This window comes from Anser cygnoides, chromosome 1 (genome assembly GCF_040182565.1).
Source record: "Anser cygnoides isolate HZ-2024a breed goose chromosome 1, Taihu_goose_T2T_genome, whole genome shotgun sequence".
Taxonomy (NCBI): domain Eukaryota; kingdom Metazoa; phylum Chordata; class Aves; order Anseriformes; family Anatidae; genus Anser; species Anser cygnoides.
The window spans coordinates 56448137-56469094 of record NC_089873.1 but is presented as its reverse complement, the minus strand read 5'-3'; the positions used below and the strand labels follow the sequence as shown (position 1 = coordinate 56469094).

Sequence of the window (20958 nt, the reverse complement as noted above, 5' to 3'; positions counted from 1 at the left end):
GACGCTAGTACTGGTAAAATAAACACTTAGTAAAATAAACACTTCACTTCCCATCTTGAAGCCAGGGGTAGAAGGATGGGGGCTTGTTTAATCACGTTAATGATTTCTAAATAAAAGAATCGTTATTATTAAAGCCAGGAATGGGAGAATGGGGGCTTGCTTAATCGCATTAAAATAGATGTTGCTGAGTGTCTTTGCTCGCTACTGCACAAATTAACCAAAACAAGGAGTCTCGGGGCCCCTCACAGAGGATGTTTCCTGACAAAAATGGGGAACCTGTCTCAAAAACCATCTGAGACCGACCATGTGGTTTGGACAAGAGCCAAGGAGCAGCTGAGTCTGTGCAAAGGTAGGGGGTCAACTAGTGGTGATGAAGAGTTACCAGCCTTCATCCCCATGACCCCCCGACAACCACCACCAGAAGGCACTGCCCAAGCGCAGATGGGAGGAGTTTATGGAAATGACTTCTTGGAGCTAATTTTAATACAAAGCGGGGATAGGTTATGCATATGTATAGGTGTACTGAGAAACTTCATGCATGTGTAACTCTTTACTGCATATAAAACTCTTTACTGCATATAACCAAGGCACGTTACCGCGTTGGGGCGTGCATGCTGTTGGGAGCTATCCTGCATGCGCCCGGCGCCGAAATAAGCCACATACCTACCTTATAACTCATTTGCTTCGAGTTGTAGAGTTCTTCCAAGAATCAATCTCACATCCCCTCATACCCCTTAGAAAAACCATCTCGCATCCCCCCCATCTGGTTGTGCCGTGTTGTTCTGCAGACAGGTGGAAGACTCGCCATGAAGTCCGCTGGCCCAAGTCCTGTTTTCACAGATAAATGAGGAGGAGGAAATTAAGAGATGTATGGCTTCGATAGAGAACAGACAGGATGAGGAGTGTATCAGGCCATGCGTCAGGATAGGAAGTGTAATTTCATGCAGTGCCTCCTAATTTTCTCAGACCTGCAGCCTCATGAAATAAAGACGTATTCCAAACTATGCAATGCTTTTGTAGGAAAGCAAATACTACCGTTTCACGTTCTTACAAATGACTTTGTGTTTTAGTGGTTGTTACAAAATACTTGACTTTGTGGGGCAAAGATGTGTGAAGAACTGGAACGGTGGTCGTCCTTGTGTTCGCAGCGTGGTGTTCCATGTTTTGTATTGTCCCTGATGGCTTTCCTCGACCTGCTGGAGGGGAGACGTGGGGCTGGAACAGGGGTTCAGCTCCACAGCTTCTCGAGGAGGCCACGGACAAAGCATTTCATACAGCATGTGCCTCAGATCCCTCTCTCTATAATATGGAAAGTGTTTCTCTCCCTTCCAGGAGAATAAGAACAAAAATCTGTCCATAAATCTCAGCTGTTCATGTCAGAGAATCTGAAATTTTCTCTACGCTTAAAAAGAGCAGGATCCAGTTTACAGATGTCTTTAGCTCACAGGCTATATAGCCCAACTCTTTAGAGCATTTCAGTGGTCATCTTTCACCTAAGAAGAGTCTGGATCAATATTTTTCAGGCAGAGTGCTGTGCATTTCTTCTTTTATTTACCACTTTTAATTCCTCCTCAAGAAAGAACCGAAGCAGTCTCTGCTTTGCCAGGAGGCTGTGCCATTAATCAGACGTAGGATTATTAAAGCAGTTTTCCCTGCTAGCAAAAAAAAAAAATCCACTTACAGAAACATGGTTTATAAAATACCATTTGTAACTGTCTCACCCTATACAGCCTTTGTGGAGACAAAAGTCGCCAGTGCTGGAGCAGCCCCGGGGTGGCAGCAGGTGCGGTGCTGGCTCCAGGTAAGCTGGCACTGGGCTCCTGCAGCACCCATCCCTCATCCCCCGTCCTGGACAGGGCTGGCTGGGCACAAAGGGGCTGTGATGGGCAGCAGGAAGTGCCCTGTGTTTCGCTGGGGTGCTCCAGCTCGTGCCCTGTGTGGGACAGATAAATCCATGCTGTCTAACTGGATGCGTTAGACTCAGCCTGAATATGGCTATGTTCACGTCCTGCTTAGGAGATATAAAAGGAGCAGGAACCCCCAAAGAGAAAACTGGGCTAGGGAGTGAATGAAGAGAAAGCAAGTAGACTGATAAACAAAAATCCTTTATTTTCCTCGCTTGCCTGTTCCTTCCCAATCCTGTGTGAGGTGCTAAAAAGCAAGCACAATGCTGCTGCTGTCTTCCGAAGATGAGAGATATTTGCACTTTGGGCCTAGCCCATCAAGCTACCTTTCCTGGGAATGGAGCTGGGTGTAAGCGTGCTTCAGAGGAGAAAACATGCACAGGGAGCAGCCAGTGAGGAACGAATACTCCTCTGGGCATGGCATAACCCAACAGTTCCTTATCAAGAGGAAAGCTCTTAAGTTCTAAGAAAAACATAGTCTTTAGGAGGGTGAGATTCGATGCCCCATTTAGGTGAGAATTACTAGAAGAGGGGATGGAGTGGCCTTGCTTCACTTTTTTTTAGCACCAGACCTTACCCCTGACATCTCCTGCCCCAGCACCGTTTCTGCAGATGATCTGCTGAAGGGCTTTCATTAACAGCACGTGAGATGCGCAGTTTCCCAGAAAAGTGCTGACTTTGCCCAAAATACACTTGCTTGCAATCACTTAATCTTTGATCCGCAATTTCAGTTAATCAGTTAATTAATCAGTTAATAAGGCTAATCACTTTCCCCTGGAAGATGCTTATGAAACTGCTAGGATAAATTGCTCCCATCTGGTTTTACACTCTTGTTTCCCACTTCTCTGTTTCTGGAATCTGCGCTGATGTTTGCAGATCTATAAAAGAAGGGGCTCGTTCCACCACTGCTCTGGTCCAAAACCTTCACAGCCATAATTCAGTGCTCTCCCTCTGGAGCTTCTGCATCCCACAGCAACTCGGGGTTTGCCCCTGAGCTGTTGCTCTGTGCTGAGCAGCCGACTTGTCCTGCTGACTGCAGTACGCAGCTCGGGCAGTTTGCTTTTCATCTTCCATGACTACTCCAAGAGGCAGCCTAGTACTGGAAGACGTATGTTCACATTAAACCACTCTTTTCCAGTAGTTCCTTTCCTAATTCTTACAACAAAAGCACCAAAAAATAGCCAATTATTTCTAACCAGACAATAAATGCACGGTATACCTGTACCATATTTAGTCTTCATGGCGCTGAGCTCCTTGACAAGCCCAAAGAAAATAATCTTCAGCCTTGACACCTTCCCACAGCTGAGAAGCCCAACAGCTCTCAAGTCAGATTTCTCTTCTAAAGTCTTTGTATATAAAGCAGCAAAGCTCACTGCTGGCTCCTGGGTTCTCATTGCAGCCAACCATCCCTGTGTGTGCAGCAGCTCCTGCCGTGGGTGGGTTGCCCACTGCCTGGCTGCTCATCTGCTCAGGAGGTTCATTTCCACCAAAAAAAGCTGCGTTTCCATCCCTCTCCCTCTGTTCACATCCAGGGAAGCCCTCCTTCCTCCCTGGCATTCCTTTTCCCATCCCATCCTTCTCATTGCACTTTTATCTGCCTCCTCAGTCTGCTGTTTTCTCAGGCCAGGTGCTTTGCTGCTACTATTTTTCCTGGAAAAAAAAATGGCCATAGAGCAACTTCCCTGTGCCATGAATCCGGGTTTAAATTTGCTGCCTGTGCAGCCGAGCGGGGCTGGGAGCAGGTGGCACCTGGCAGATTTGCTGCGTGTGCTGGGAGCCATCATCTCCGTACAGGAAGGTCCGAGCAAGGAATGTGCTGAGTTAGTTCTTGGCGGGAGGATTGTGCTTTCAGTGCTAAGCTTCCTCCCTCTTCTTCCTCCAGCCCTGCTGAGCGCTCCCCACGTCTGCTGGGACAGACCTTCGAGGGTGGACAGAAAACTGACAAGCTTCCCTGTCTGTTAACTGTATTTCTTCTTTGCATTCAGTCTTGCCCTACATTATCTGCTCCTTTCATGCTGCTAAGAAAAGGCTGTCAGGCAAAGCTTCCTGGAATTTAGGGTGCACTCCAAAATTATCTCAACTAGAGCTGTCTCTTGCCTGGCTTTGGCTGCTTCTATCACCAGTGTCAGACCTCTCCCAGGACATCTGTAGCTTTGACCACCGGGGCTTGGACCAAACGCGCCATCAAAGAGGCAACGTGTATCACGCTCCGTCCTCAGCTGCTGAATGCTGCCCCTTCCAGAGCAAAGCTGTTGGGGAGATTGTCTCCTTTGATCTGCATTCAGCGCTGGATTTGATCCCGGCAGCCAACAGGCTAATTCCACGAGTTTATTCTACAAAGCTCAATGAGAGCAGCTGGTGCCGGCAGCGTCCCTGCTGGCTCGGAGCCTGCGGGAGGCGGGGAGGGCTGGGGTAGGAGCCTGGCGCTCCGCAGAGCGAGCTGTGGATCCTCGCCGTGCTGCGGTGCTGCTGGAGACCCTGGGAAGGCTCCTCTGTGGGTGCCTGGGTGCTGTGCAGGGTTGGGGCCGGGGAGCGGAGCTGCAGGGCAGCGTTCCCCCCACCTCACCAGGAGGAGAAGCACATCAGAGGCAAGAGCTGCTCCCGAAATCGGGGTGATGGGGCTTGGTAAATAGAGGCAGAAACAGATCGCTCCCAGACTGCTGCATCTGGGAAACACAGCACGGACCCAACTGGACCAACACGATGTGGCCCCAGGTGATGGAGGGCACAGGGCATGCGGTTCCTTCTCTCCACGGTGCCTTTCAGCTGTGGGAGCCCTGCTCCCTGTCCTGCAGCACTTGGTGCCCGAGTCACGTTGCTGCTTCCTTGGCCAGCTCTTGGTGTGCATAGAGGGCTTCAGGCAACATGGGCTTTCTTCACGAGGGCCCTGCAATTGCCCACAGCTGCTTCCTTCAGCATCAGCAGTGTTGCCGTAGCCTCTGTGAAAGAAATCGGCATCTTCTGGGGTTAAACGTGCTCTGCAAATGCTCCTGCCCAGCTGGTCCCTCCTCTGGAAAGCTTGCTGCTTATGCCAGCTGGGCAAAGAGGGCTAAGCAGGACTTTGCTGGGAGCTGAGGCAGATCTGGGTCTGCTATAGCTTTTTTCTCCTCCACTCCCTAAAGCAACATTACAGGACAATGATGAAGGCACAGGACAGCCCCCTGACCTCTGCCCCATGGCTCTTGGAGCAGCTGGCTTCAGCCTCCAGGAGGTAAGGACCCCAAAAAAGGGAGCAGGGCAAGGGATGCAGAGCAGCCCTGCATTGCCATCCCTCCCCTGCCCTCGGTCAGCCAGAGATGCTTGGATGGGGACAAATGTGCGTCTGGAGGTACGCGGGGAGCTGAGCCCTGGGGCTGTTCCTTTCTCTCCTCTTGAGCAGATTTCAGTGCCATCTGCTCTTTGCTGGCTTCGGAGGAGTCAGCCGCGTGCTTTTGTCTCCTCGGGCAAAGCCGTGCCGCGTACGTCTCCCGCCGGGCTGCGGGTGCTGCGGGGCAGCCGGCAGGGATGCACACCCTTAGCCCTGCTCCTGGGAGCTCCCGCTGCAGCAACCTGAGGTGTTTCTTTCTCTCCTTCTCCCTGCCTGTCCCTCCGAAGTTGGCACCTCCCAAGGTCACCGCTGACATCCAAGGCTGGTTCCTGGTTTTGCTCCTGAACCGAAGCAGCCTCGGCTGCTGCAGTTTGGGGATAGAAAGGGGCTGGGAAGGAACAGAGCTGGCAGCTCATTGTCCTCAGATAGGCCAGCAAGTGATGCGGAGGGTCTCAGAGCCTTGTGTCTGCTCTGCCCTCCTAACACCGTACCTTCCGTCTGTCTGGATGGAGCCTGTCCCATCGCGGTGAGCCGAATCCCCACATCCAAATGGGTTATGTCCTTGGGTCTGCTCCCAGATTCCAGCAGAAGGGAGAGAAAGCAGGAGCAGGGAGCCTAGAAAAATGGAAATTGTCCCCAGCCACCCCCATGCAGCAGCGGGACACCGGTCCAGGTCCTGCTGCCCAGGGCTGGGACATCCCTGCAAGCCTGCGCTGCCGCCGGCTCTGCACAGTGCGGTTTTGGGACTCGGCTGCTGTGTTGGGCTTATCCCACGGGATGGCACTGCCTGCTCAGCTATGGGCACGGCCCCGAGCTGCCAGCAGCCGTGCGTTCGGCAAATTAAACGGCGGTGGCAGATTCTGATTGACGGGTCCCCAGAGAGCAAAGTCCCTCGTTTCCTCCATCCCGGAGGGGATGAGGAGCAGCAGGAGGAGCAGCAGCAAAGCAAACCTGTTCCCTAGCCCAGCACTTTGCCCTTGCAGATCTTTTTCTGGGACTCAGCCCGCAGCCGTACATCTTGACCCCTTTGCAGAAGCTGACGGCTTCTTCAGTGCCGACTTTGCGCAATGTCGAGAGCCGGTGGCTGCAGAGGGCACCGAGACCTCCTCGCCTTGGCGCATGGGCCCTTGCACCCTCGCTGCTGTGCATCTGGGGTGCATGGTGCCACGGATGGCTCCGCACCCCATCTCCTACCTCTGCACCGACCCAGAGGTTTCAATAAAGGGCAAGCGAAAGGAGGCCAGCAGGGTTTGGCGTCATTCGCACGTTGCTCCTCTCGGCGGTGGAAAACCGGCACAAGTGACAACACTCTGCCAGAACAGCTCACGTCGGCACCGGGGCCGGGTCAGGGCTGGGATTTGTCACAGGGCTCCTGTCCCCGTGGCTGTGTCCGTGGGAAGCAGCACGGCCCTTGATCCTCTGGTGGGGTCCCTCTGCTGTCGGGAGCTTGAGCTCCTCAGGCCTGTAATGGCAGCAGCAGCAGGACAGCACAGTGAGGCACTCCTGGTGCTTGTAACCTCTGGGTTATATGTAGAATTATATGTAGAATAACCTCTGGGCATGCTGCTTGCTTGCCTTCACGTGGTGTTCTCCATGTGGGGCCTCCTGGCAGCAGCTGGAGATCTCCTGGCTGTGGAGGTGGCCTGTGCTCTGCTGGGAGACTCTGAGAGAGGGCCTCTATAGAACCTGTCCTGGGCTCTGGGGGCAGGTCCCAGTCCCCATCCTGGGCGGCTGGAGGGGAATTTTTGCCCTCTTTGGGGGATTTTGGCTCTTGGGGCACCCCACAGGACTCTCCCTGCTGCTGCCACTACTCAGGGAGGATGGGACTAGCACACGGTAGTCAGAGCCGTGCATGCCAGCAGGGGGAGGATGGTGGGACAGGTCACCCAGCCGCGACCCCCTTGCAACCTTACTGTGCCCTTATGCTATGCAGGTCCTTGGCCATGCTTACAGTTTACCCTCCCTCTGCCTCCCTTCTTTACTGTGGTGGTTTTACTCGGGTGGGCGGCCAAGCTCCACCACAACCACTCTCTCACTCCCCCTCCTCAAAGATAAATGGGGAGAAAATACAATAAAAAGGGCTGAAGGTTTGAGATAAGGACAGGGAGATCGCACAGTAATTGTCGTGATGGGCAAAACAGACTTGGCATAGGGAGATAGTAAGATTTATTGCCTATTACTAACAAGCTAGAGAAGTGAGAAACAAAGGAAAGAAACCAAAAGCACCTTCCCCCCCATCCACCCTCTTCCACCTCCTCCCCCCGAGCGGCACAGGGGAACGGGGGAATGGGGGTTATGGTCAGTCTATAGCACTTCTTCGCCGCCGCTCCTTCTCGGTCACTCTTGTCCCCTGTGCTGTGGGGTCCCTCCCACGGGATGCAGTCCTTGGTGAACTGGTCTGGCGTGAGCTGCCCACAGGCAGCAGCTCTTCAAGAACTGCTCCAGATATGGCTCCGTACCATGGGGTCCATCCCTCAGGAGCAAACTGCTCCAACCTGGATCCCCCACGGGCAGCAGCTCCTGCCAGGTCACCTGCTCCTGCGTGGTCTCTTCTCCACAGGCTACAGGTCTGGCCCGGGATCTGCTCCAGCGGGGGTCCTCCACAGGCTGCAGCCTCCGTCGCTACAAGTCCAGCTGCTCCACTGTGGCACTCCATGGGCTGCAGGGGGACAGCCTGCTTCACCATGGTCCTCACCACAGGCCGCAGGGGACTTCTGCTCCGGCGCCTGGAGCACCTCTCCCCCTCCTTCTTCACTGACCTTGGCGCCTGCAAGGCTGTTTCTCACTCCTCTCACTCTCCCAGCTGCTGTGTAGGGCAGCGTTTTTTTTCCCTGTCTTAAATATGCTCTCACAGATGCGCAAAACAACATCACTTATTGGCTCGGCTCTGGTCAGCAGTGGGGCCCTTACCAAACATGGGGCAGCTTCTTCATTCCACAGAAGCCACCCCTATGGCCCCCTGCTACCAAAACCTTGCCACGTAAACCCACTACATTTACCCAAACCTCTCCCCAGCAGCTGGGAGGCAGCAGGAGGGTGCCAGGTCCTCTGGAGCCAGCCCTGTGCTTGGACAGACCCCAGAACACTTGGCTGGCCTGTCCTTGGCCAGCCTCACTCACCCGGTGGCTTTGTCATGGCAGCACCCCACACAGACCCTGTCCCCACCACTGCTCCTTCTCCATGCTTGGCTTCAGCGTGTAGTTTCTGAAAGGTGAGGTTTTTTTGAAGGGAGCAGCTGCCTTCCTCCCCCACCGAAGTCCTCCCATACAAGTGCGATGAGCGGCGTGCGCGCCTGGCGCTTGGCCTCTCCCTGTAGTCATTTGGCACAGAAAATTATCTGCAGAGAAAAGCACCGGGCTCCATACCTGGGTCTTAATTTCCTCCCTCACCAAACCATTACTACTAATTAGCGCTCCTAGGTGTTTAAACCGTTTCGACGATGCTGTTAAATGCCCTGTGCTAATTTAATCGCCGAGGAGCTGGGTTTCCCCACGCGCTGATCTCCCGCGGAAGCAAACCCAAGGCTGTCATCTACACCGGAGAGCAGCAGCCGGCAGCCCCACCACCTCGTGCTGGTCCCCTTCCTTCTTCAGGGGATCAAATACTATAGCTGGCCTCTCTGTCACAGGGTGGGAGGTCTCCAGCATCCACGGTCCTCATCCGGCATAGCCAGGGACTGGGGGGAGCAAAAGGGTGGCAGGAGGAGCACCATGACCTGGGGAGGGGACAGGGCTTGCACCCACCCAAAATGTCCGCATACCCCAAGGGAAGGGGGAGATGAGGGCTCCCACCCATGCACAGGCCCTTCGCATCCAACGCAGCCCCCTTTCAGACATAGCTTGTGACAATTAATTAGCGAATGTCTGTGAAGTGCTTTGAACGTGAAAAGTGCTGAGTCTCGCTGTTAATTGCTGTCACTCGGAGGCTGGCCCTGTCTGAGGCACTGGGCAGGATTCAGCAGGCCCAATTTCCAGATGTTGCCTTCCCCCTCCATTACCCCAACCTGTAAAAGCGAGGAAGAGGAGGGACGAAGCAGGGGGGAAGAAGGGAGAGCATCTTTTGTCCTAGTCCTGGGTCACCGTGCGGGACGTGGGGCTGGAGCCACGTCTCCCCACTGCCCTGCTTGCAGGGGGGGCAGGCAGGGGCCTCCACCGGGATGGCGGCCGCATCCCGTCCCGCTTCGCCGCCTCCCCCCTCCCCGCCGGTGCCCTCATTCTGTGTGGGAAGGGTCCCCCGGGAGGAGCCGAAATGGGGCGGCGGGCGGAGGGAGCAGCGTGATGCCTGGGGGGGACCAGGGGCTCGCTTGGAGATCTGGGGAGGAGACAGGGAAGGCCTGCAATGAGCCCGGCCTCGTGGCCTCTTTTCGAGGCCAGACGAAGGCATGGCCGGGGTTTACCTGCGCTCGCTCCACAAGCAAGTTGGCAAAGCCACCTCCTCCTGCTGCGTCCGCACTCGGGGCGAAAGCATCCGCGGTAGTTGACCCTGTTGCTTTATTTCCAGGTGCTCTTCCAGCGCAGCGGGATGTTTTCCTCTCCAAGTTCTCCACCCTCCACCCCCAAGAAATCCACTTAAACGAGGACCAAGTTATAAAAAAAAAAATCTTTATTTCATGTACCAGGATTTTTTTTTTTTTGTCATTTTCTCTTTTTAAAATTTTTTTTCTTTTTAACAGTCTGAAAAAAACCCACAAAAGAAAGAAAATGGAGGTCGGTTTTCTTGTACTGCTTTGAGCTGGACACGAGCAATATCCTCGGAAAAAGGCTTCCCTGCCAGCCCTCGTCCCTTCCCATCCCTCGCATGGGGGGTTCCTGCGCTCGGCCCCCGCCTCCCCCTGTGAATGCTCCCCTGCTCCATGGGGGCTTTGGGTTTAACCCCAAACATCCCCCCACCCCCAATGCCACAGTCTGGGACACCGAGCTTCACTCATCCCCATACATCAGGGGGGTCATTTGAATTTTTTACCCCTTTATTTATTTTTAAGAGGAGGGGGTTTCAGCAGGGGTCTGGACACCCACCTGCTCCCCTCGCCCTGCCAGCCCGCCTCGGGAGCTGAAGCTGAAGTATTTGGGGGCGATGGGGGGGGTCAAGATGTTTTTAAGCAGAAACCCCACTGGGAGCCGAAGCGGGAGCCTGCCAGGCTCCTGAAACTGGAGCAGCAGGGATGGGAACAGAAAAAAGAAAAAAAAAAAAAGCAAAAAAAAAAAAGCTAAAAACCAAAAAGTCGAAAAAGTGGGACTGAGCTGCCCCAGGGCTCGGCGCACCCATCCTGCGCACCGTGCTGCTTTGGGGGGGCGGGGAGCAGCCCCCAGGGGTCCCCTCCCCACAGTTCCCTCTCCCCATACCCCCTGTCAGGGTGTACCGATTCCATTTTAATTCAGCTGAATCCAGCCAGGATAGCGGGGGCCCAAATGGCCGTGGTGAAAGGGACCCCCCATGCGGGAGAGAGGGGTGTCCAGGGGTCCTGGGGGGGGGTGAGCCGACCACATTTTGGGCCCAGGGAGCCTCCGAGCATTCACAGGGGGGTGTGTGTGCGTGCCCCCCGCCCCACAGCAGCCCTCGGGGATGGGCTCTGGTGCCCCCCTGCAGCAGCACAGTGAGCGGTGGGAGCCCCGCACCCCCTCCCGGCCACCCACCCCGCGGCCCCCCGCGCCCACCCCCGCTGCCCGCTTTGTTTTTTCACAGTTTAAAGCTGGAGAAAATAAAAATGAAAAGAAAAACAAAAATACTATCTGTTTCTCTTGCAAGTAAATCCACTTATTATATTTACATTTATTTATAGTTGCTGTTTTATTAAAAAAATTGCCACTTTTTTTTTTTTTAAGAAACCTTTTTTTGTCTTTTTTTTTTTCTTTTTTCTTTTGTCGTTGCGTGTCTCTGCTTTTTGCACTGTCACTGCTGACCCCAGCGTCCCCAGGGCTGGGGTGGCCCCTGGGGACCCCCAGGGACACTGCAGGCGGTGACTCGGTGGCAGCTCCTGAGCTCCTGGGGACAGCGGCCACCCTTACCCCTGGGGACCCGCAAGGGACAAGCGGCTCCCCAGGGTCCCGGGGGGGCTGAGCGGGCTGTGGTTGCCCCCCCCCCCCCGGCACCCCAGGGTCCCCCGCAACCCTTGGGAGTCCCAGGACAGGGGAGTTGCTGCCAGTCCAGCCCCCCCTTGCTCCCCCAGGAGCCTGCGTTGGGATAAAGTAAGTGGGAAACAAACCATAAAATTAATGACCCCCCCCCCCCCCAAAAATCCAAAGAGCTGCCTCCTCCTCCTCCCACTTGTTTTATTGTCATTTGCTATTTCTTGGTTCCCTTTTATATTTTTTTTTAAATCTGTTTTTATTAAATGTTAAAATAATGGTACATGGGAAATCATGCATTTTCTTTTAAATTTATTTCTATTTTTTAAATCTCTCTCAGTTTTAAAGTTTTTCTTTTTTTTCTTTTTTCTTTTTCTTTTTTTTTTTAAAGATTTTTTTTCACTGTTGTTCCTTTCCTCACGTTTCCTTTTTTTTTGTTTGCTCGCTTGTTTCTTTGTTTGTTTTTTGTTTTGTTCGCGTGCTTGTTTGTCTGCTTATCTGTTTGCTCGTCGGCCGTTCTTTTTATTTTTTTGTTTCCGCGTGTGGTTTTTTTTTTTAGTTTTTTTTTTTAACTTTTATATATATATTTTTTTTGCGATTGGAAGGGCCCCACCCCAGGGGCGCTCGCGCCTCCTCCTCCTCCCCACCCCGCCGCCCCCTGCCCTTGCCCCCCGCCCGCCCCCCGTCCCACCCCCCATCCTCCTGCCTCCTCCTGCCCCGCTTCCAGCTCCTGGCGACGGCTTCATACCGGGGTGGTCCGGCGGTTGGCTGTGTTGGTGTGGATAGAGTCCTTGTTCTCCTTCTGGATACAGTTGTGAACCTGGAGGAAGCTGTTATCCCTGTCGGAGTTGTAGGTAGCGGTGGGGGTGGTGGTGGCCTTCAGCGGGTCCCTGCTCAGGGTGTACATCGAGATCTCTGTTGATGGGAGGGTGTTGAACCCTTTGATCCCGACGGGAGAGGCATCCCTGGAGTGTGAAGGCTCGGTGGAGCGGGAGCTGGAGCGGCTGCGTCTCTGGTAGCGGTACCGGTAGCTGGGGATGCGGGTGATGGCGGAGGACTGGAGGTAGTCCGTGGCGCGAGCGTTGGCGCGCAGCTGTTTGTGCCGGTCTATGAACATGTGGACGGCCAGCACTCCCACCATCTCAGCTATAATGAAGGACAGGGCCCCGAAGTAGAAGGACCAGCCGTAGGAGTAGCTGTTCTTCTTGGAGTCGCTCTTCGAGGGGTCTCCAGCGTTGGCTGATATGTATACGATGATGCCAATTATATTACTCAGACCTGAGAGAGAGGCGGCCGTCAGGAGGACAACGTGGCAAGAATGACCCGGGGAGGGGGTAAAGGGGGTCCCCAGCCTCCCCACCACTGATGGGCTTCACCACAGCTTTCCTCAGGCATGACCCTGCTCCTGCATCCCTGCACCGCTCTCCCATGCCGGTCCCAAAAAGCCACCAGACATGGGGACACCCTCTCCCCACCACGGTCTCATGTACGGAAAGGTTTCCTCGGAGGTTGTTGTCTTCACCCCCTAGGAATGCTCATCAGGGCTGGGAAACACAGCCCACCCGTGCCCCAGAACCCGTCCCGCGCATGTCCCGTTACCTGCAGACACGAAGAAGATGCCGGCACTAAGGATGATGTTGTGTCGGGTTTTGTAGAACTCGCTGGCTGCAATGCAGAGTCCACCCATGAAAAGCAGAATCACACTCAGGATCGGAAAAATACTAGAGGCTCTAACAGCCCCTGTGGAGGAGAGAGGGAGAGGGACAAAGATAACAGTGCACGTGTCAGAGAGAGGAAACGGGGGCGAGGAGGCAGCATGGGGCGAAGGGGGACCGGAGGGCGTGAGTGCGTTTTGTAGGTGCGGGGAGAATGAGGGGAGTAATTCAGGAGGGAGTAAAAAGGGGGAGGGAGAGGAGAGAAAGTGTGCCATAGGAAGAGAGCGGTCGCAAGCAGCTCTCGCTGAAGTTGTTGTGGCTGGAGCAGGGAGACGGAGGCAGGTGGAGCTGGGGGCTTCCCCTCGCTGCCTGCCTCTCGCCTTCTCCCCAGCTTTTGGTGGGACCGTGGGTGGAGGAGAGCCCTGGCACTGATGCTGCTCAAGCCCGCTTGTCAAAGAGCATCAGCCCCACTGCATCCTACAGCACCACTCGGTCTCAAAACATCCCCGAAATGCACCATCATCTCAGGGGAAGAGACTTTTTCAGGGCTGGGAAGCAGCTCCTGGTGCCGTGTGCTGCTCTGCAACTGCAGTGAGGGCTGAGGAGCAAAACTCCAAGCCCTGCGTGCCGGCACACAGGGCTTTATCCTGGTGATTAAACAACTGGGCTCTTTCCAGAGGACAGGGATGGGTGCGTGTGTGCCAGCTCCCGCACACACACGCGCCATCGGTCGATACAGAAGAGCTCAGCCAGCAGAGGGCAATGGCACAGATGCACGCAGATGCTCGCACAGGCATGCACAATGTACCCCAGAGCTTTGGGGGGACTTGCACGTATTTGGGCAGTCTGCATCAGTTTGTGTTGCCGATATCCTTATTTTTTATGAGGGAGGTTTTCCTTCCTCCCTTCCCAAGAGAAAATAAGCTGTGAAGTGTGAAATGAAGCCTTGCTTGGTAAAGAAAGGTATCAGACACACTGGTGCAATTCTGCTTGTGGAGCAAAGATTTGGAGGAGAGATGAAAGCAAATCCCTCCTTGCCTACAAGAATGAACCTTACCGATGTTACTTTTCATGAAGCAAGGAAAGATTGTGCTTCAAAGACCCTGCTGGTGTCGGGGTCCCACCAGGCAGACAAAATAGGCTTTTTGTGGGGGGCCCTAGCCCCCTGCCTGCACATAGGGAATGGAAAAGACAGGGAGAAAACCTCTCTTGCTTGCTTTCCAGTTCTGCCTGGCTGTGTTTCAGGAAATAGGCGAGTCATAATAACCTTCTTAATAGCTTCTGGAAGGCAAGGCAGGATTCGACAAGGCGAAGCTAAATGGCGGAGAGCAAATATCAAGCAGACATCCTCTGTTCGGAGGGTTTCTAGAGGGATGCTCACAACCCCACCCTGACCTCATCGGTTTTAATTGGGTCTGAATTCTGAAATTCCCATCTGCTGGGAGAACTCAAGTTACTGGCTGACATGGGGAGCTGCAGGCACCATGTGAAGGGTGAGGGCAGCTCCTGCCTCCTGCCCCTCTTGAAGACCATGCAAGCAAGAGAGGGGCAGGATCTCATCCGGTCTTCTGGGATCCTTGGGGCTAAAGAGAAGAGGATTTATGATGGTGTTTGGATACTCCCTCATAGCATCTGATTGTTTTCTAAGTCAGATTCCTCCTAGCAAAGAAGCACAGAGATGCTGCTGCTTCCTCTCTAACTGGTGTTTAATTTCCGGAAACATAAGACACCTTCTGTAGATGGCTGGCAGGCATAAAGTCTAAGCCCTTCTAGATTGACCATGGACCCTGTCCCACAATTACGCTGGTCCTCCAATCAAAGGAATCACCTAGTTTGATAATAATGAATACCTTCCCAGCTGCTCATGTCAGTACCTCCAGGCGTCACGGGTGCAGAGCACCCAAGGACCCCAGTTTAGCAGTAGTCCTGAGAAGAGGCTGTTCAGTGATGTCCCTGTCCAGCCGGGGCTAAGGCAGGAGAAGCCCCGCTTCCCTCAGGAGTGACCCAAGGAGTCCTTAGCTGACCAGCCAAATCCCCATTTGAACCCAGTTCTTACATGAAAAGGGTTCTGCCCTGGGGACACTGTCAGGTCCTGACAGCTTTTGCCTTCAGACCTTCTTCCCTCTGAGGGAACGGATCCCTCCTCTTGGGATGCTTGCCCCCTTCCCCCAGCTCTCCCTTCTGAAGTGCAGTGGATGCTTGCAGCTTCCTCGCTCCCAAACGACTGTGCAAAAGCAGATTTGTCCTTGGAGGCAGCCTGCACAGCTGCTGTGCCAAAACAGATCGCAGCCGAGCCTCCTGCTCCGCCATGCAGGGGCCACACAGCCATGAAGAGACCAAGGCTGCGGAAAGGCAATCTCCCCGGGTTATTTACAATAACAGTGGGCGAAGGAGTGTTTGAGAAACCAAGAGGAAGCAGCATAAGAGCCTTCTCTTTTCACATACAAATGAGCTTTCCAGAGCCTAAATTCTCTCTCTCATCTCTGCCGCAGGGCTGGGCCTCCACAGCTGGCTTCCAGCACACCTGGCAGACAAGGAGCAGTTCTGAGAGGCTGCAGGCCTTTGGAGGCCTCTGGTGCTTCACCTTGGGGGGGGCCAAAAGCTCTTGGCTCAGGTTCCTGAAGCGAGAAGATCTCATGTTGTCAGAGGACACTGTGCTTGCAGGGAGAGGAACGGAGCGTGGGGTGGGGACACAGGAGGAGGAGGGTTCAGCTGAGCTTAAGGAAGAGCAAGCTCTGCTCCCAGGGTGGGAGGAAATGGCGGCTTGCCATGGGCCTGCTCTGCAGGCAAGTGGTGCCTGGGGACAGGAGGCACACAGAGGGAAATGGGTGCTCCTCGGACACAGTCCAGGGAATTTCTTAAATCTGATGCAACCGGAGTATCAGGCAAGGGACTATAACCTTGCTCTGCATTAGGTGGGTGCACACGTTTGGCATTCAAAGTGGGGATGCGGAGGGGAGCACTGGTGGTCCCGTGCCCAAGCTCTGGGTGCAGAACCAGCTGCAACCATGACCTGCACTGGGGCACAGCCCCTGAACCCACCCCATGTCCCCAGGTGGCTTGTGCATTGGAGAGGGCTTCAGAGAGCGTTGTTGTCATGTGTCAGGCTGTGCTCTGCATCTCTCTGATGGATTTGGGTTAAAAGACTCCAGATTTCTTTCATAATTGGTTGCCATTAATAAAAATATGCCATTGGTTGTCACAACGAGTTAGAAACAGCAGGTCCCAGGGACGTGAGAGTGGAGACAGCCGGGGGAGATGCAGAGGCTCAGGGACATGGAGGGGCCCTGCCCACCCCTCGCAGCCGTCGCTCCCCCGGCTCCCCCAAGCCCCTCAGGGCCCAGAGTTACATTGCATTGCCTTCAGAGAGCAAAAGGCACCCGACGCTAGCACCTACAAGCAGTTGCAATGAAAAGGGCCCACGGACTTACGGAGGAAATATTCTGCTGTATCGGCTTCATAATCTGCATCCTCAGGGAAGTGATCGATTTGCTTACACAGACCTTTAAAATTCCCTAGGGAACAAGAGAGAAAAAAAAGAACAAATGAGAACACCAGAAACCTCTGTGAAGGAACAACTGCCCTCTGCATCGCTCTTTACACCCTCCCTTCCTTTCTCCCAGGCAGCACCCCCGCTCATGTATGGACCACCAGATGCTCTCTTCACATGCTCATACATAGATCTCCCTCTTATTCACACAGGATGGATGCAAACTCGTGTACACCCAGAGCTGCATCCCTTGCTTGGTGGCGGGCAGCACTGAAGACCTTGGCCACGGATAGACAGGAGTTGGCTGCCCGTCTCTGCAGGGGGCGGAACAGGGGTTGCAGGCTGGGTTAAGCGGCGAAGCACGCGGGTTAATATCCCGTCTGTTAGCATCCACCGGTGCAACTTCGGGCATTTGTGTAGCTATAGAAAAGCCCACTCTCCTTTTGAATTTCACCTGGCGTGGCCTCGGTGGATTCCAGCAGTGCTGCATACAGCGGGCTGATTGTGTTTGTGTGGAGAAGTGTTTGTTTTTCTCAGCTGTGAATTTGCTATACCTATTCATTTCACTGGCGGGATATATTCCATTGTTCCAGTGTTGTACGAGAAGAACAAAAGCTGCTAATCTACTTTCCCCATATGACTGCTTGTTTTGTGTACCTTTACCAGGCCTCCTCTTGTGTCCTCTCACAGATTAAGCCTGCAAGAAGCTTGGCACGAGTGTGTGGGTGCAGCTCTGTAGCCAAGCACCCTGTGCACTGCGGGAGTCAAATCTTCTGCCTTAGATGAGAAGCTGGGCCGGTCACCTGAAGATTCACCAGTCTGATTTCCATACAGGGTCTTCTCTGAGCCTCTCTGCTTCTGTGGGTACCCTCTTTCACACACTCCATGACCAGCAAAGCCCTCCCACCAAGGCAGAGAGATCTGGCCAGTCCTTCATCATCTGGGATTTCTACAAGTTTCTTATTTTCACCATTCTTGTCGTTCTCCTCTTGAAATCAGCAATACTGCTCCAGAATGGTGATCATCAAGCGTCTTCAGCATCACGACCACTGGTTGACCAGCCACTGGTTGACTAGTATCTTGAAGTATCAGGTTGTTCATGTTGGGACAGGGGTGGCTGTTTGGAAAGGAGGGATGCAGCGTCCACATGTGGTGCGTGGCTGGGCATGGTGGTCCCATGGGTCCCCTAACTGGGGACAGATGGCTTGGGTTAGAAGGGACCTTAAAGATCACCCAGTTCCAACCCCTGCCATGGGCAGGGACACCTCCCACCAGACCAGGTTGCTCAAAGCCCCGTCCAGCCTGGCCTTGAACACCTCCAGGGATGGGGCATCCACAGTTCTCTGGACAGCCTGTTCCAGTGTTTCTCTACCCTCATAGTAAATAATTTCTTCCTAATATCTACTCTAAACCTACCCTCTTTTAGTTTAAAGCCATTGCCTCTTGTCCTAACACTACACTCCCTGATAAAGAGATCATTCCCTGATCTCTCAGGTATTTGGGTCTATCTGCAAGAGGGACCAAGCACAAAGGGTTCCCCCCTTGGGTTTTTCTCCAGGCCAGGCCTTGCTGAAGTCAGGTTTGGGATGCTCTGGGAGGATGCACTGAGCAGATAGCTGTAGATCTGCTGGGTCAACCCCCAGGCTCGGCTCATCTGCGTCCTGTTGGCTTGTGTCTGGTATTTCTGAGATGCCCATCGCCTTTAACTGCTAGTTCAAAGAGCTTCCGTGAAGAGGCTAGACGCAGCGGAGAGGAGTGTGTGTAAGAGGTAAGTAACAGGAAAAGAAAGTAGGAGCAAAGCCTCTCTGTAGACCTCTGAAGTGTTGTTCCCACAATGAACCTGTGGGCTGTGAAAGGAGGTTATTAATCACCCTTCCCCAGCTCAGTTACTTCATCCAAGTGTCTGCCTCTCAGCCATGGCTCTCCTGGAAGGAAAGCTTCACAGCCAAGCAGATTTCCCTGCCACACTCCCACCTGCTACTCGCCCACACAGTACCAGCAAGGAGGGCAGATACAGAGTGTGGTACAGCTAGCTGGAGGCTCAGGTGCTTAGACAAGGTGAGGTGACATGCAGGCTCTTTGAAAACTTGCTCCTGGTGCTGGATGTCCCATGGGTGTTACAGAAGCGGCTCAGCAGGATGCTTGGTCATTGGGGTGTCCAACGGCAGCTTGTTTAAAATGCTGTGGCACTGAGGAGCTGCTCTTCATCACAGACCAATGTGCTGCTCTGGACTGGTCCACCTCCTGGTTCAGTCCTGCTGGTGCGTTGAGGGCAGGGTGGACAGTGCTGGTCCCACCGTAGCTGCTGCTTTGTGTGTGATACCAGCACAGAGCGCCGTGGCTCTGGATGACAGCAGTTTGTCTGTGCTACCACAGCCCCTTCTCCAATGCCTCCTAGCTCATATGTGCGATGGATGGAGAAAGGATGTAGAATTTAGGTCATTAATGCGGTGACTGGGAATAGGAGAGAACAAGATTCATTTTCTGCTCTGCCACAGGCGTGCTGCTAAAGACATTTCTTATCTCTGCCTTGGAGGCCTGCCTTGTGAGACGGGGGAACAGCACTGCTCTGTATGACATGCTATGGGGATGCACTCCAGAGGGCACAGGGTGGCTGCATGGGTGCTGGGGGCTGAGCAAGTGCTCAGGGTGCTCTGGGGACCCAGGAGTTGGACTCGATGATCCTTGTGGGTCCCTTCCAACTCAGATGTTTTATGATTCTAGCCAAAGTGGTGGCAGCTCAGAAAAGAGCCTCAGCATGGAGAAGTCACTTCTGGTACCAAGGTGGCTCAGCAATTCTCTCATGGACATCCATGGCCTGCTGGGATGGTGGGACAGCCTCCCCAGCACCTGTGCCGGTGGAAAAACCTCAGCCATGCGTGGGGAGGGAGATGAGGCTGCTCAGTAGTATTTAGGAGGTCTGGTACAAGGCCTTTCTATTCCATTCATTTGCAGAGACCGGGAGGGAAGAGCCATGTGCCACGCTACAGCTCCTGAGCAGGAGCACATCGTTATTTGGAAACCCCACTTGACACACCGCTGTGGGGCTCCTTGGGATGATTTGGGATGTGCAAAGCAACCAAGCTCTGACTTGTCTCAGGAATGAAAAGCTGGGGATGCCCGGGTCCATGGAAAATACCCCTAATCCTAGCCCTCAGCCTTCTGACGCGACAGCAAGATACCAGAGCAGACCCCAAATCCCCTGGGTGTTATCGTGAGTCCTTGAGTGAGATCCCCAGCGCTTGCTCGTCACCTGCCTGAGCTTTGGGAAGCTTAGGAGCAGAGACAGCACATTGGGCTGTGACCTGCCATACTGCCAAGAGGGGCCGAATGTCTAAGGTGCACAGACATTAGCTTCGACTGAGCTTTCAGTCTCAGAGACCTCCTCCGATGCAGCCAGGCCATCGTTTGGGTACATGCTGTCTATCCAGGGCAGCTGGCAGCCGCCGGCTCTGCTGCAGCGCGAGCCGGACCGAGTTACCCCTGATGAGAGCCTGGCTCGGTGCTGTTGATGGCACGGTTTATTTTTGTGCCGCTTTGTGCAGCCCTGGCTGTTTCAGAAGTCTTGCCTGCCTGCAGAGCGCAATCCACTGGCAAATAGTAAGTTCCAAAGAATACAAAGCTGCTCCCTTCCTGCAGGGCAGGGAGCGCTTTTAAATGGCCAGGACTGTACATCTGAAAACTGGGAGCCAGAGGGAGAGGAAGAGACGTCCAAAAGGAGAGAAGCAGACAAAGAGGGAAGAGAACAGAAAGACCTGTTTTCCCAGAATGATTTGTGATATTTCCATTTATGGGAAAAAGCAATCCGCTGAAAGCTTTCCTCTAGCCTCCCTCTCTAATTTAGCAGAGGTTTTGGCATGGTGGCTTCTGGAGAAATAAATAAAGTGGCTGGATATAGCTGTTGTCTCTAAAAGCTCGGAACGATGGCGCGGTGTTAGCCAAGGATTCAGCACCTCTTGCTGCCACATGCTTCCTGTATCATTTTAGCAAGTCACTTAACCCCTCTCTTCTGTCACCGACAGTGGGAATAATGGTATTTCCCTGCCTCGGGGAAACAGCCTGAGGATATTTGTATTAAAATCATGAAGGTGATCAGACACTGGAGTCATTTAGGCCAGATAATTCTCCCCACCTTCCAGTTCAAATGTAACGTGCTCCTCCTTGATGTGACCTTCTCTCAAATAAAAGCTGAGGCTGTGCCCATGTGAAAGACCTCCCAAATCCACACTTGTGATTCCTGCCTTAGAAGTAAACCTTACTGCAGATTAAACTGATACTTGCTATTTACCTGTGAAACAAATGCATGAAATGGCCCGTGAAGGGCAGGTGGACAGTCAAAAATGTTTCTTTCTGCTCCAGGTCCCCATTTCTGAGCTGAGTCCCTTTGGTACCAGGTGGTGAAGCTCAGAGCCAGCCTTCAGGCTGGGAGGACAAGCTCCAGAGCTGTATGGCAAAGTGTTGGCATGCCAGACACATATCGGCAAAGGATTTCCAAACCAGGAGTGGAAGTTTGTCGTCACCATCCAGAAATGATGCT

At 53.7% G+C, this 20958-nt stretch overlaps 1 protein-coding gene across 2 annotated transcripts in view; it reads right to left on the bottom strand.

The window, feature by feature from the left end:
* Positions 1-11973: 11973 nt before the first annotated feature.
* CACNG2 (calcium voltage-gated channel auxiliary subunit gamma 2) overlaps positions 11974-20958 on the bottom strand; it is a 48606-nt gene continuing 39621 nt past the window's right edge. For both annotated transcript variants that reach the window (XM_013180824.3, XM_048048288.2), the window contains 3 exons: positions 16363-16446; positions 12876-13016; positions 11974-12554 (listed from right to left, as the gene is read on the bottom strand). In XM_013180824.3, coding sequence (XP_013036278.2) covers positions 12019-12554; positions 12876-13016; positions 16363-16446 — 761 coding nt within the window. In that variant the 3' untranslated portion in view covers positions 11974-12018. The remainder of the gene's footprint in view (positions 12555-12875; positions 13017-16362; positions 16447-20958) is intronic.